This window comes from Pavona decussata, unplaced genomic scaffold (assembly GCF_977016875.1).
Source record: "Pavona decussata unplaced genomic scaffold, jaPavDecu1.1 SCAFFOLD_76, whole genome shotgun sequence".
Lineage (NCBI taxonomy): Eukaryota > Metazoa > Cnidaria > Anthozoa > Scleractinia > Agariciidae > Pavona > Pavona decussata.
In genome coordinates, this window is record NW_028145494.1 from 2,302,262 (window position 1) to 2,317,155 (window position 14,894).

At 40.3% G+C, this 14,894-nt stretch overlaps 2 protein-coding genes across 2 annotated transcripts; one reads left to right on the plus strand and one right to left on the minus strand.

The window, feature by feature from the left end:
• On the plus strand, positions 1–8,118 carry LOC146476630 (uncharacterized). The gene is made up of 2 exons (XM_085114505.1): positions 1–1,270; positions 4,969–8,118. The coding sequence occupies exons 1-2, from the start codon at positions 349–351 to the stop codon at positions 6,156–6,158; spliced, it is 2,112 nt and encodes a 703-aa protein (XP_084970631.1). The 5' UTR covers positions 1–348; the 3' UTR covers positions 6,159–8,118.
• A 2,168-nt stretch (positions 8,119–10,286) lies between these two features.
• LOC146476631 (uncharacterized) lies at positions 10,287–14,044 on the minus strand. Its single transcript, XM_085114506.1, has 2 exons — positions 13,125–14,044; positions 10,287–12,214 (listed from the first exon to the last, which is right to left on the minus strand). The coding sequence occupies exons 1-2, from the start codon at positions 13,984–13,986 to the stop codon at positions 10,602–10,604; spliced, it is 2,475 nt and encodes an 824-aa protein (XP_084970632.1). The 5' UTR covers positions 13,987–14,044; the 3' UTR covers positions 10,287–10,601.
• Between the last annotated feature and the right edge of the window lie 850 nt (positions 14,045–14,894).

Consider the following 14,894-nt stretch of genomic DNA (forward strand, 5'->3'; position numbering starts at 1 on the left):
AAATGGTAAGAGCAGATGTTTCATCTCAGTGACCTTAGTGAATTTTCAGTCCAACTTTCTAGCGATTTCAAAAGTTTTGCTTGTTGTAAAATGCTTATCATCGAAAATGTTGCTTGGGCGAAATGTCTGTGAATATCAGTTGCCTTGCGTGACTTTTCACAAGTCACGAGATCCTATTTATCAGCGGTGTTTTGGGACCTTTTCGCCGTCGTGGTCAAGGGCCGCCCCCGCAAGGGCCCTCGGGGAACTCATTGTAGCATTTACATATGCTTATTGTCGCATAGTCGACCATTGACAACAAAATCTTACAACCGATTTGACACTCATCTTTGCCCTCTCATAAGAGTGATGAACGACGAATCGAAGCGTCACACACCGTTTTGTCGAAAAGATTGTACGATAGTCCATCATGATTTGATCAAAGCTTTGTGCATCGAGAGAAACAGAAAGGAGACCTCGTCACCTTTCTCTTCGAAGTCACACGTTCTTCTCAGGCAGTGCATTCAACTGTACGAGCAAAATGGCTGGGATCGCAATAGCACTGTCCCTGACGACCTGCCAGCCTTAAGGCAACCACTTTTGTACTTAACTTGTGCATTTGGCAAGCACAGAGTTTTAGAAACGCTACTGAAGTTGAATTTTAACCCTTCGGTCGTGACAGAAGATGGCGAAAATGGTCTACACGCGCTTGTTGACCACTTCTATCGGGTAGGAAACATGAAACAGTGTGGTGGTTTTATGGCGATCGAGAAGAGACTGGAAGTTTTTGAAAACGTTGTTAATATCTTGTGTGTTCGAGACCCGCAGCTATTCTCTGTAAAAGAGAAAAAGAATGGACGAACGCCGTTACATATTGCGGCCGAAAGCGTAGTGTACTGTACAAGTCGACACGCTCGTGTGGATGGACGCTGTGATCCCTTGAAAAGAACGAGATACTTTCAGCGATGTTTAGAGGTTATGTTGGGGCACATACTCCAACTTAAACAGAACTCTTTGATTACTCTTTCGCAGCTTACAAACACCATTACTGCTCAGGACAATAACGGAAATACCATTTTACACATCCTCTCCAGGAGTCCATGTTTTCCTGCTTGGGAGTCCATTCAAAACGTCTTGAAAAACTTCTCCAATAGCGAGTTGCCGTCGATGAAAAACAAGGAGTCGAAAACGGCATTCGAGATACTTTCAAGTGTCAACGCAGATGTTGCGAGGAAGTTGTTTTTTCCAAGCGATCACCCAGCTGGTGGCAAAGATGAAGAGAGTTTGAAAGGTATATGCCCACTTTCAAGGCTTCCGTAAAACCTCTTAGTAGGCCCCCTCTTTTAATAAGCCCTTCCCCCATCTTGAGGTCTGAAATGAAATATGCTCTGAGTGGGCTTAAAAGAGCTTTTATGGTATGTCTTATCAAAAGATCTATATATATGAGATCCATATATATGTAAAAAAAAGGTAGGGTATATAGATAATGAATGTTTGGTTTTATAATATAGTTAATAAGGTAATTTTGTCAGTCTCAATTTGGCCAATGAAAGTGATTTGTGTTGACATTTCAAGTGTAAGCCCTTCATCAGAGCAACTTGATATTCAGTTTTCTGACAAAGCGCTAATGCTCGAAACATCTTCACTCAAATCTCTTTATGGTGGCCAAATTACATTATCAACTCTGTTGATTAAACCAAACATTCGTTTCCACTCCCCCACTGACACAACACTGCAGTTTTGTTAGAAGCTAATCCCCTTATGTATATAGATTATGGAAAGGATACAGTTTAGAAAGAGTCGTAAAAAAATGAACTCTAACTCTCCCTCGACCTCCCTCTTTCGTAGTTAAGATGCACCGACACAACACTGCAGTTTTGTTAGAAGCTAATCCCCTTATGTATATAGATTATGGAAAGGATACAGTTTAGAAAGAGTCGTAAAAAAAATGAACTCCAACTCTCCCTCGACCTCCCTCTCCCGTGGTTAAGATGCACCTTTTGCTTCTGGCACAGTTGTGGAGTGGTTAGATGCGTTTGACAAGAGATGTGATGGTCATTGTTTGTGTTCTAACATCTGCCATCATGTCTACTGAAATAAACTTTGTTCGACATTCTCTTCATCCTTGTGTATAAATGGGTACTGGCGACATACTACTGGTACTGTGAGTAACCCTGTGATCAAAGTTACATCCCATCCAGAGAGGATAACAATACTTCTACAGTCAACTCTTTCATAAGTGACCACCCTTGGGGCATGATAAACTGGTTCAGCTATGAGAGGTGGTCGCTTACGGGAAAGATCAACAAAATAAGCCTAATACTGGATTGATTAATCAATTACATGAAAATATTACCTTATCAGCTAAAATTACGCAAATAGAAACTACTTTATTTGATCACATGCAACAAGTTTCAGGAAAAGTACAGTAGAGCGTACAGTACTTGTCAATGTGTCTCAATAATTATTGTCATACTTGAACTCAGCAGACCGGGGTAGTGTCATTAAAAATTGAACTTTTGTCACCCCTGAGTAACGATTTATGATCATACATGATTATGTTGGGTGGTCAGTTACCGGAAACAGAAAACAAAAGAATATTGCAAATTTCTGGCCTAAGAAGTGGTTGCAGTCCCTTAAGAAACTTGAGTGGTGGTCGCTTACGAGAGAGCTCTTGAAACAGTTTTTAACTGAGAAACAAAACAGTTGTTTATGAAGTGGTTGCTTACGGGAGGTGGTTGCTTGCGAGAACGGGTTCCTATGAGAGAGTTGACTGTAGTTGCTTAATGTTTTAAAGCAACTGGTTAGGCTCCAGCAATGTGTAACAGCCTGTGGCACAGTGTGACTTAAAATTACCTTTTCAAATTACCTTTTCCCTCACGTAGATTGTCATGTAGATTTGGATGTAACCTCTCTTGACATGGCACTGCTAGCAATCCTTTCTGGATAACAAGGAAGGAAGCTAAAAGAGCGATGTAAGCTCGACAAGACTTTGGCAAGAAAAAGCTCAGAAGAGCTCATTTATTCACTCTGGATTTGGTCCTTTCACTCACCTCCATGATGATAATTTCCCCGATGCTTGATTATTTAGAAAGTGACTGCTAGCATGTGACTTTTCCATCACAACATGAATGAGGATGCAGTAGATCTTGAAACACATTACTGTAGTTTCTCAAACAGAATGCCTGGTTTATTTATAACAGAATGAGATGCTTTTTTGACAAAGAAGTTATTAGGCCCAAAAAATGATTTTTCATACCCTGCTCCCTGGCGTATCTAAATATGAAAAAAAAGTTTATCAAGCATAGATTTGTTTAGTTTCAGAACATCTTGTTGTTGTCAGATAATTTCGTAGTATTTATTAAGAGTTCACTTAACAACAAACGAATGAAGAGTACAAGGTTCAAATTAAGTACAACCCTTGTGACTATCATACTAAATTATTGAAGGACTTGGGTCAAGTGTTACGTATGTGTATTTTTGGCCTTGAAACCTGAATTGCTTCATATGAGCTTTATTTTGGCATACAGACTGGAATTTATGTAAGAAAAATAGTTCTTTCTATAGTTCTTGACCTAAAGGGCTTAATAAGAAGAATTAGCCCATTTACTTTTAGCTAATAACTGAACCTACTCAAGCAAGGCAGTTAAATAATTATACAATTTATTTGTAGTCTCACCTGTTAAGCATAAACATAAAAGAATCATCCAGGCAAGCATCAACTCCTCTTTCATGTGAATTGCTCAATTTAAATAACTATGGAACTTTGTTTCTTACATAAATATCATGTCCGTCGAGCAAAGTAAAGCTGATGTGAAAGAAGTTAGATTTCAAGCACCAAAATGCACATATATGCCCTTCTTGCCTCTATTTCTTAAATCATGTCCCAGCTTGTCCAAACTCTTTTATTCTAATCATTTGCAATCACGAGTAACAGTAAATACAACACAACAGGTTTTGCATGATTGATAACCAAACATAGTCACCTGGAATGTCACTTGCATATTTACCAATGAAATATTCCGTTAAAAATAACAGGCATGTGCACTAAATTACTGTACATGTACTAACTGTCTTGTAACCTTTCTCTTCAGCAATCCTCTTATTTTCTCTCTGCTTTATAAATATTGAATAACAATTACTTTTTGTAATAATGATGGACAATTGAGAGGTTAACAGAATAACTGTCTCACAAACTACATGTTGAATTTTATACTATTTTGCCCCCAAGAGTGCCAATTGGCACATAATTCCATAACTCTTTCAATATTTGACAGATTTCTACGAATTTTTGACACGAAGATGATCTTGTGAAGATCTACTCATTAACAGGATAAAAACTTAATCCCCTCCCATATGTGATATGGTTGACCACCCCCATAACTTTTCAACTTTTTTCCCTGAGAAGTTGTAGGTCTTAGTACATCTCTCACATTAATGAACATGATGAGAACTGCAAAATGAGCTATAGTTTAGAGGAATACCTAGTATACACAAGAATTGGGACGTTTTTGAACTTTAAAATTTTTACGTTTTAAGGCCATTTATCTCAAAGCCATAACTTTTCTCATTCATAATTATATCAGTTATGAACTACACTCACGAGTAGCTTTAAAATGGTATATCATAGATGCACATTTAGTCTGTAGTCTTGGATCTGGAGAAAATATCGTTTTGCCTTGGGGGTTAAAGGGTTAAGTTTGCCTGTGGCCTATAATTGGAGGGCTTTCAGAGCATAACTGACTTAAATGACTTTTCAGACCACTTTTTGTTATTTTAGCTCAGATTCACCGGAAATTTTACATGTGACCTTGAATGCCTTTGGGAAAAGTTTCTCCAACGTTTTATCCACTGCTTTGCATTTTGTTTTGTGATAAAAACAGAACAAAATGAAAAGTCAGCCTTAAATTCAACATAAGACAGCCCTTCAATATATTTGTCGACCACACAGAAAAATGAAAACACTCAAATATTCTTTTCTTTTTTTAGACGTTTTTGCCCGGTGTTCACCACTGAATTATGAGCTACCAGTTAAGCCTGAGGCCTCAGTCTCTTCTGTCATAACAAGCACACCCTGTCCTGAAATAACTGTGAAAGCTGTATGGAGTCAGGCAGGGCAAGTACAGGGACATCCTCCGAGAGGGGCACAGCATGGCCCTTCACTTAAATCTCTCGAATCTGTTGTCCTGTCATTACACAGCACAGCTAAAAGCACAGCCTCTCAGCACCTTCACACAGGAACCCCAACATCATCAGATGTGGTTGTATTTGATGGTCAGTTGAAAGATTCCGCCAACTTAGAAACCTCAGATTACAGAGGTGGTGATTCTCCATCAGTGTCATCCAATGACATCCCTGCTCATTCTGGTGGGGAAGACTTCGCAACACAAGGTTCCTCAAATGGTGAACCATACCCTGTCTTCTTGCCTAATTTTCCAGGGTCAAAATCAGAAGCAGACTGCACCAATTCCTCTCCACATGAGATCACCAAGCATGAAGTAGACTTGACCTATTCACCGTACTGTGTTTCTCCACCTCAAAACAATTTGGAACCAGAAAATCGCATTGGAGTGTCACCATCGACTCCTGATTCTGGGGCACAGGGGCATGAGTCAGAGGAATCTGCAGCTACCTCTGCTATGTCTAATGGGCTTTACCATCTGGAATCTACAGAGAGAAGTGTTGCAGGAAAGCATCTCATCATATCTCACTCTGTTGGTCAAGAAAAAGATCAAAGAGTTGAAGAAAATGCAAAGGCATCATCCACAGGAGACAGTGCTTTTTTTGATTTTATGTTGAGGCAAGGAAGCGAGTTTAACCCGTCAATTAAATTTCAAATTGTGGAACTGATTAAGAGCGAATTTGGCAAGAAAATGGCAAGCTTTGATAGCGAGATCTGTCAGACTGAAACAGAAAAGCGATGTTTGGAAGCAGAAATTCACAACTCCAAACTGAAGTTACGACAGAAAGAAGAGGAGAAGCTCAGATTGTTTGCTGAAATTGATAATCTTCAGAAGAGCATTGTACAAGCGACAGAAAAACACAGAGTGCTGGTTGAGCAATGCGACAAGTTGAAAGTGGAATCCAGTGCCGTAAAGCGCAAGATTTCCTCATGTGAGGAGGTGGAAAGAGAACTTTGTGGTAGCCCTGCTAAATTAGATAAGTTATCAGAGAGGTAAATCTTGATAAAACAAAAGACCTTGATTTGAAAAGTAGGAAATACAGGCAAATGGGCTTGGATAAAGGGACAAATTATGTCATGCTATTGTAAAGGAAATTTCATCTTGGCAAATGGGATGAATCTTAACTACTGATCTACAGTTGTTGCTTAGGAAAATTCTACTGATGATATAGTTGTCGCGTGATGTTTTGGAGGATTGTGTGCTGCTAAATTGGTGAAATGTATGGGGCTTAATACATGAAGTGTTAAAATCATCATACATTTGCATGTGCGTAACTAGTGCCAGTCCGCAACTACACATCAGAAAGAAAAATCCTTAAAACTTGGAGGAAAATAAGTACAGTTCCACCAAATTTTCACAAATCAGAAATTATCTAGCCTTTATAATCTGACTTGGGCGACTTTACTGTTTATAAAGGAATAACAAATAAATTTACATGTTTGTGATGTCATAAACAATCAAGACTGGTTTTAATATCCCAAAGTGAATGTCATTTGAGTTTTAGGCTTTTTTTTCTGTTCTGGTCACATGCGGTGCCAAGTTTGGTTGTGAATTCAAAAATATCTTGAAAACGTTTTTGATGGAATAAATGTGGCAGAACAGTAGATTTGTGTAAGTTGGGGTTTCCAAGATATATACTATTGGGAAGCGTTTTGTCAGTGTACAAATCCCACTGCTACAGTGATACATCAATAAAATTAATCAACCCCCCTCCCCTTATCAGGGTTGTTATGCTGCTTAAAAAAAATGATGGCTAATTGTCTGACCTTCAAAGCAACATTGAGTGGGAGGAAGGGGGTTGGGGGAGGAGGGGTTTCCTATGTGCACAATTCGCATTTTTCTCAACTAGTTTTGTTCAAGATTGTGGGTATATGATGCTTAGAACTTTCTTCAGCAACAACATGCATGGTAGCTTAGATGTACCCATGTTAATTAGATAAGAAGCACTTGTCATATGGTCATTTGGGTGTAAATTTGGCTACTTTAGAATGCATGACCATTGAAAATGTGCCATTGGTTATAAAATAATGTAATACAGTATTGGCAAAATACTGTGAATGCTCATTCTTGACCTTGGAATCTTAAACAATATTATTATTATTATTATTATTATTATTATTATTATTATTATTATTATTGTATGGAAACTTCTTGTCTCAAGGCCTACTAATTAATGTTGAAGCTTTTGACTGTTTCTTACAGTTTTCTTCAGCAAATACTGTCTTCAGTGTTGTCACATCAACCTCATTCCCAGGGTCTCTCTTCTTGTTGCCACGTGACTTATGTGTATTTAGTCACGTCACACTTGTCACGTGACTAAATACACAAGTCACGTGACAACACTGAAGACAGTATTTGCTGAAGAAGGCTGTGAGAACCAGTTGAATTTACTTCAACATTAGTAGAACTTGAGAGAAGAGTTTTCCATACAAGTATTGGCAAAATCTACGGTTTACTCTCTGTGATGTATGGTGCAAACTGTTCTGTGGTAACCATAAGTATACACTCGATTGAAAAAAGAAAGAGTTGTCAGGAAAAAAGGTGTAAACCATGATCAATAGGACCCAACAGCTTTTTGGGAAGTGTTTGGCCTGTAAGCTAATTTACATTCTTCATTCTTCAATTCTTCATTTGAGTGTATGCCATTTCTTAAATTCTTCAGTAAAATTGAGTGCAGTGAGCAGAAAATATGTGTATTGCATGATCCTGGGCTTAGAGGGTTAACTCACACCAGCACCATGTATTCAGGTTTCTATCCTTGAAGTCTAACTACAACATTAGTATGATTTGTATATATAACATTTAAAAACAAGATGTCAGTATACCGATATATTCATGACAGTTTACGTTTTGAAGAGTTGTTTAATCAGACATGTAGAATAATTATTATTTGCAGACATTTTGTTTCAGTGTATACTGTATCTATGAAATTAAACATTAGGATATACGATTCAAATATTGCTGTCATTAATTTTATAATCAATGTTTGTCACTCTCTTGGCTTTGGATGTATAAATCTTTACCGAACAAGAAAAGTCCAATGTATGTGCTTAATACTCACGATTGGAAGTAATTTATTTATATTCTTGACCACAGTTCTTTCATAATGAACAGAATGCTTATCAAAATGAAATTGTCTACAGACGTTACACTGCCAGATGCGTTTCCTAGCAACCTCCTGACGGTGGTTTATTGGAAAATGAAATTCCCGAGTTTTGATTGGTTTAATGGCCACGGGATATCAACCATTATACCATCGCCTAGAAACGGGCGGCGTTGTAAAATTCGTATTCTGCTCATTCTTGCAAAATGAGGTAAAAAGATCCAGCAATATTTCTTGGTTCTTTACTTACTTATCCTCTTCGTGCCCTGGAGGACACTTGAGGCCATTCAGAAAAGCCTTCCATCTGTCTCGGTCCTTCGCAGATGTAGTTGCGGCCCTCCACGACTGCCATCCCATCTCTTCCCGCTCAGTCTCTCCGCGCTCTTCCTCCAGTTCATTTGTGCCAGGTTTGTGGTCTGCCCTGTCTTCTTTTGCCTTCAGGGCCCGGTTGTTCGAAAGCCGATTAACACTGATCCACGATTAAAAGCTTAAGTTAAAGGATATGTTGTTGTTGTAGTTAATCAAGGTTTTCATCGTCGCTCGTTAAAATGGGCCGATTTAAAGGCTAATTTCAAGCTAAAGCTAAAGAAAAGGCTAAGTCAAAACTGAAGGCCGAAAATCTTTTGGAAGAATCTTTGATGATATTAAAGGACCCGATAAGCAATTAAACTCAAGTCAAAGGGCGCGTTTTCTATTCACAATTCTGGAATGAGAATGGCCAGAATGTAAAATGCGCGCGTTTTTTTATTCCACATTCCTATTCCGGAATGGACGGAATTCTACTACCAGGGGCAGAATGAACAGAATGTTGGGAATAAAAATCCAAGATGGCGGACGGCGAGATGAGCGCTGCGGATTCAAATACGTCTCTACCGGAGAAAAAATCAGGTTACACTTTTGGACACAATGAAACATTGCTGCTAATTTCATTGTACCAAACGTACGAGGTTTTTTTCATTGATGTTTCGTAGAAGAAAAGAGCAATTTGGCAAATGACTGCCGAAGACATGAAGAAAAATGGCTTCTCCGTCGGCAGTAAACTGCGAGAACAGGTGGAAATGTCTTACATCTTCGTTCTGGGCGTTTTTTTATGCAGACAATCCGAGTTATTCCTAGCATTTCGTACCAACCATTCTTATTCCAGAATTGTGGATAAAAAAACGCGCCCAAAGTTTGCGTTAATCCAGGATTAGCTTAACCGGGCTTTGAACAACTGGGGCCCGGTGACAAAGTCAGTGCAGTTTTGGCGATGTTTATATTGCCATCTATTCGTAGTACGTGTTCAATCCCGATTCCCAACTTCGCATCTTTACCTTTACAGATAGTGGCAGTGTTGTCCGTTGTTTCTTTTTAATAAACCAGTTATTCCATTCCCGTTTCGTTTGATATGGAATGATAATTAGCCAACTCATGCAACGCGCCAACGCGATAATTAGGAAACTTAAGAGAGCAAGACGACGACGGCATCGAAAAATAAAAGTCCTGATATGTGTACAACAATGCGGCACTTTAAAAATGTTTGGTTTTATCAGCAGAGTTGATATAAAAGGTAATAAAGAAGTACGAGCGTTAGCCCTTCTTCAGAGCGAAACAAGGAACTGTGGGTTATGTGTGGTTTATTGATATAGTGAGCAGTGGAGCTAACCTGGCGTCATGCCCTCTCAGTGAGTTTTGTATTTACCATTGTACGCTCCTCAAATGCATAGCTTTAACCTTTTGAACCCCCAAGAAGGACAGCTCGGATAAATACTTCTGTTCTAATAACTGAATGGCATACTACTCTTATTTCAGTTCTTACATTTCGCTGGTTAATCAAGTATTTTTTGTCTCAAAACTAACCTTGAAGAAGGAGCCGTAATCGGAGACCCGTAAGCGTGGGTTCCATTCGTTGTAGCAAAACTGATTTATGTTGAGAAAGTTGCAATCTTCTGTTTCGTCTGTGTGCTCGTGCTTACCATGCAAACTCGGCTAGGAGTGGAAGAAAGGTAGCGAGGCCAAACGAGAATGATTTCGAAATGCGGTGAATGTACGATCAGTTCTTTTATTTAGTTTATTGTTGACTGTCTTTTTTTATACGTTTTCTTGGAGAAAACGGCTTCTTTAAATGTAAAGCAACAAAAAAATTAATAGGTTAACAACAGATAGATATAGTGTCCCTTTTCAGAAACGATCTTACACGATTAAAGTTCAAAGGTATTTGCAAAAACAAGCCATTCAGAAACCAGAAGACAGTTACAAGGTATGGTCTTATAAGCATAGCAATTTTTCGAAAACCCAGAGTAGTTCTCAGAGACTAGCTTAATGTAACAGTGAAGAAAAATAACAAAGAAATACGCTTAATCACATCGACTCTTTTTAGCATTTACAAGAAGATGCTTCATGGTTCCCTCGCAACGAGCCACTTTTCGCTTCAGCGCTTTTCGTTTCTTGCTCAATCCCTGTTGTTCGTTGTTAAACTTCAGAAGTGAATCCTCATTTTTAACAATCTCTCCTTTCACAAACTCCAGTTCCTCCTGAAGGAGCTTAACTTTCTCTTTCTGTTGACCAATAGTTGCCTCGGTTTGCCTTATCTGTTCTGCAAGTTTTGGAATTGTGGTCTCCACAGCACTAAGCTTGTTGCTGTACTGCGTCAAAACCACGTCAACCACGCCCTTCTTGCTAATGGAGTCCAGCTCGAGGCCCTCGGTTATAAGGAACTCTAGGAAGGTGTTGTCTGTGATGCACTTCAATATAGTACCCCTTTCGTCCAAGCCCCCTTGATTAGCGTCCAAAGACTCAAACGACTCGGAGTGGATGGTCCCGGTGCTTGCTGAGGCGAGTGAAGTTAACGAGTTTGCTTCATGAATGTTATCATAAACAGCCCTCGACTGATATGGTGAGGCGAGGCTTGCCGTGTCTAGCATACGACACGTGTAAAGCTGTCCGTAATTTCCTGGTTCTGGGATTTCTTTCCTAGGTGGCTCAAAAAACTCACTTGGTATTGATCCGCAGATACCTTTGCCTCGTTGAGAAGCGTCAACAGCTTTGCCGCGCTGCAGTTGGTGTCTCTGTGGTGCTTCAAACTCAGCCTTTTGATTGGATGAAATGTTCTCAGGGATCTCAACCAGCTCGAGTTCTCCGTTAGCGGACACTTGACAATCTGGGCGTGTCAGCATCGAATCGCACGACTCAAGTGAAGATGCCTCCATTTCAGAGGTGATGCCTTGTATTGCCTCGCTATTGTTATCAGGAGCTTCCGCAGAGGAACCAGTGATTGTGGTCTGGTCATCTTCGCGAGCAGCGCTCTCCTCACTGCTGATACGTTCCTCGCTGGGGGGTGCCCCACTGGATGAATTCTGGCTATTTGTAGCAGGCGCCACGTTGGAATCACTGGACGACAGGGTAATGCTGAAAGGAGCAATCGGGTCGGATTGGTCATTAGCTGTGGTTTCGATACCAGTATCGCGTACTTCAAGAGATTTGGATCGCTCTCCTCCTGGGCGCTGGTCGCAGCGTGCGGTATCACTCACATACATTACTTCTGCTTGCACTGGCGTGTTGGCTAGGCTGTCATACGGTGAAACAAGAGCATTAGGCTTCTGTGAAAGGCTGAGGAATGATGGTACTTCTATCTGTGATGGCTTCCCGAGGGTGCTGTCAATGGAAACAGTCAGCAGGTCGTGATTTCCAGGGTTTGTCATCAGCGGTACCGCGTTCACTTGTTCCTGTTCAGCGGAGCCAGAGAACGTCTCCGTAGAATTGGTGATCACTTCATTTGAACTGTTCTCCTCTTCTATTGAGTGGGGAACCTGTGGCATCTCGGAGTCTGAAATGACTATCAAAGGTACATCCTGGGAAGCTGTGATTTCACCGAGGGTGGAGAATTCCTCAGAATTCTTTGAAGTAGTGGGTGATGGTAAATCACTCTCGGATGTTCCTGGATCGGAGCTGGTCGAAATTGAACTGTCACCTTCAAACAAAAGAGAATGTGGAGTTACTTTCTACCGTTTAATTCCCAGCTAAAATTGTTGGTGCAAAACATTGTGATCAAGAGAAAATATTCTCTTATTGTATATTTGCGCATCATGCAACAGGTTTGGAGGGTGGCAAGCGTGTCTTGCGTGCGCACCACCTTCGCGGTTAGCGAAGCTTCGAGTCTGCTCGTGTGCTTCCCCGATACATCTTTCCGGAAAACATACCATACCTGCAGTAATATAGGGACTGTTTTGCAATGTAATATTGGCAGTTATCAAATCGCTTTAACGAAAGAACAACTGAATGTGTAATCCCATTAAAAAAAAAAAAAATTCAGAACCAACCCTGCAGCCATACACCAAAAGAAGATTATTGATTTATTGAACAGTACCGACTTTTCCCGTTAGCAGTGCTGTTGACTTTTCTGTACAAGGTGGTTCCACCTAAAGCTACTGCGTAGTACTTTCATGTGGTGCTGTTTATTATGCTGTACAATTTGGTTATAACTTCTGACTATGTGGTTTAAATTCTAAAGCGTGGCCATTCCAGTTAAAGTGATTGAGCAGTACTTTCCCGTAGTAGTATTGATTGTGGTTCAACCTTCGAGTCTGTGAATGAAATCCTAAAGTGTGATCATTCAGTTAAAACTACTGAGCAGTAGTTTCAAGTCGTTTAGTTTAGTAGGCTGCACTTTATTGAATCTGCCGCGCCAGATTGAAATCCGTTAGGCGTTACCATTGAGATAAACGCTATTGGGCAGTCGCATCCTCTGGTGCCGTTATTTTTTTCTTTTTGTAGCAAAATGACATTTGGGATTTGAGCTAGCAACTCTTTAGAGTGAAAAACAAACTAAGACACACAAGAAAAATCTACAAACAAACAAACAAACACAAAACATTACATACTTTGTTCTTGTTCCAAAAATTCGGGAAAGACCTGCACAGCTCTTCTACGATTGCGCTCTAAGGCGATTTTTGCCACGGTCTCATTCTCCTTGTTAACTTGAGATGGCACTTGACCAGGACAAAGCTTGAGCACTTGCTTCATGCTCCTGAAACCATAGGCGTAATCCCGCGCCAAGATATGAAAAATGGTATCACCATCATTATTCACCGCATTCATGGCCTGGGTTATCTCCTCTCTGCTCACCTTCCTGTCTTCTTCAAGCTGTAAAGCCCGAGTTACCATGGCCCTCAAACAAAACTGAAAGAAACCAGCGCTTCTCCCTAGCCGATCATTTTGACGATCGTTCCAGATGTTTTCCGCTGCGGCATGGAACACTGTGTTGCCGTCGTTGTCTTGAACGAATATGATTGTGGGATCACTGTCAGTTAGGGTAACTAAGATCTGCTCAAAAGCTTTCATCCTGTTTTTAATCGGCCCCAATGTAGAAGCGACTTTTAAGCCCCGGGATTTCAGCGCACCCGTAAGGAAGATGTATTGGACGGCCGCGTGAAGTGCTGTTTCCCCGTTGAAGTTCAAAGTGCGCGCGTCAAAGTTGTCCTGCAGCAAAGCTCTAACAAGCCCCGCCTTGCCAAACGCAGCAGCGAGGTATATCAGCGGACATCTGAGCTCCTCTAGAGGATCCGGTACCTCGCCGTTGTGATCCCAGTTTTGATAGGAATTGATGCATTCTTTTAGCAGGTCCGGAAGCTCGTCGGATTTTTGCGAGCTATCCAGGCAGAGCACCGTGACCAAATCGTGGTGCTCGATCTTGCAGTTCTCTTCACAGAAAGGGGTGTGATATTTTTGAGCGACCATGCTCATGATTCGGAAAGAAATCGAACACTGTGCACGTGCAGTAGCGACAATAAAATCCAACCAATTTAGTGGTTAAGTTTCATGACGTCATGATTTCGCGTGTAATTAATTGATGTAAAGAACAATAATTAACGCCAATCATTTAGAGTGTTTAATTATTTGATTGGAATTTTCGGTATGAAATTTCCAACAAATTGTTCCCGTTCATTCAGTAACTGAAGTGTAATATTTGAGATAAAACAAGACCCAAAATTTAAAATGTCCATATCTTTTTTACCTGTAATTCCACAGAATGTTAGCAGTTTTTGTAGGCATAAATTTGCACTGTTCCCCTTTTCGAAGTATTTAAAGGAGCGCTTTTCATTTGTACGGAGAAAGCGGTTGTTCCGGTGAGAATGAAATGAAACGGTCCTTTCTACTGGAAATGATTATCATGAACTTTTGGATGTTTTGATAATCAATCTCAAGTTACTCTTTAAGAGCGCCCGTTACATTCTAGGGCACTGGTTGGGAGAATTTGACATTTCATCTTTGGTGATCTTTTCCTTTTTTCCCATAACCTCTATGCTTGACGAAGTACTGATATCGTAAGAAGAATTTAGATGCTGATCACCTTTGATACTTAAAGGCTTAAATCGCCCAAAACGAAAGCGTGGATACTCGCGCGCAAACCTCGTAAGCGCGCATCCGTATGACATACCGACGCAAAAAATACGACTGTTTTGCAGTCTCTTCCTCCGTTTTTGGTAGCGATTTCACGGCAATCATTTCGTTGCGACGAGATCAGAACGTATGTGATGTTAATATAAAGGTTCCTCAAGGCTACACTAGTTTTGAGACCGCGTTTGTAAGAATTTTTATTGGCTAAATCCTTTGTAGATCTGCATGACTCGAAATCTATATCTCACAAGGCT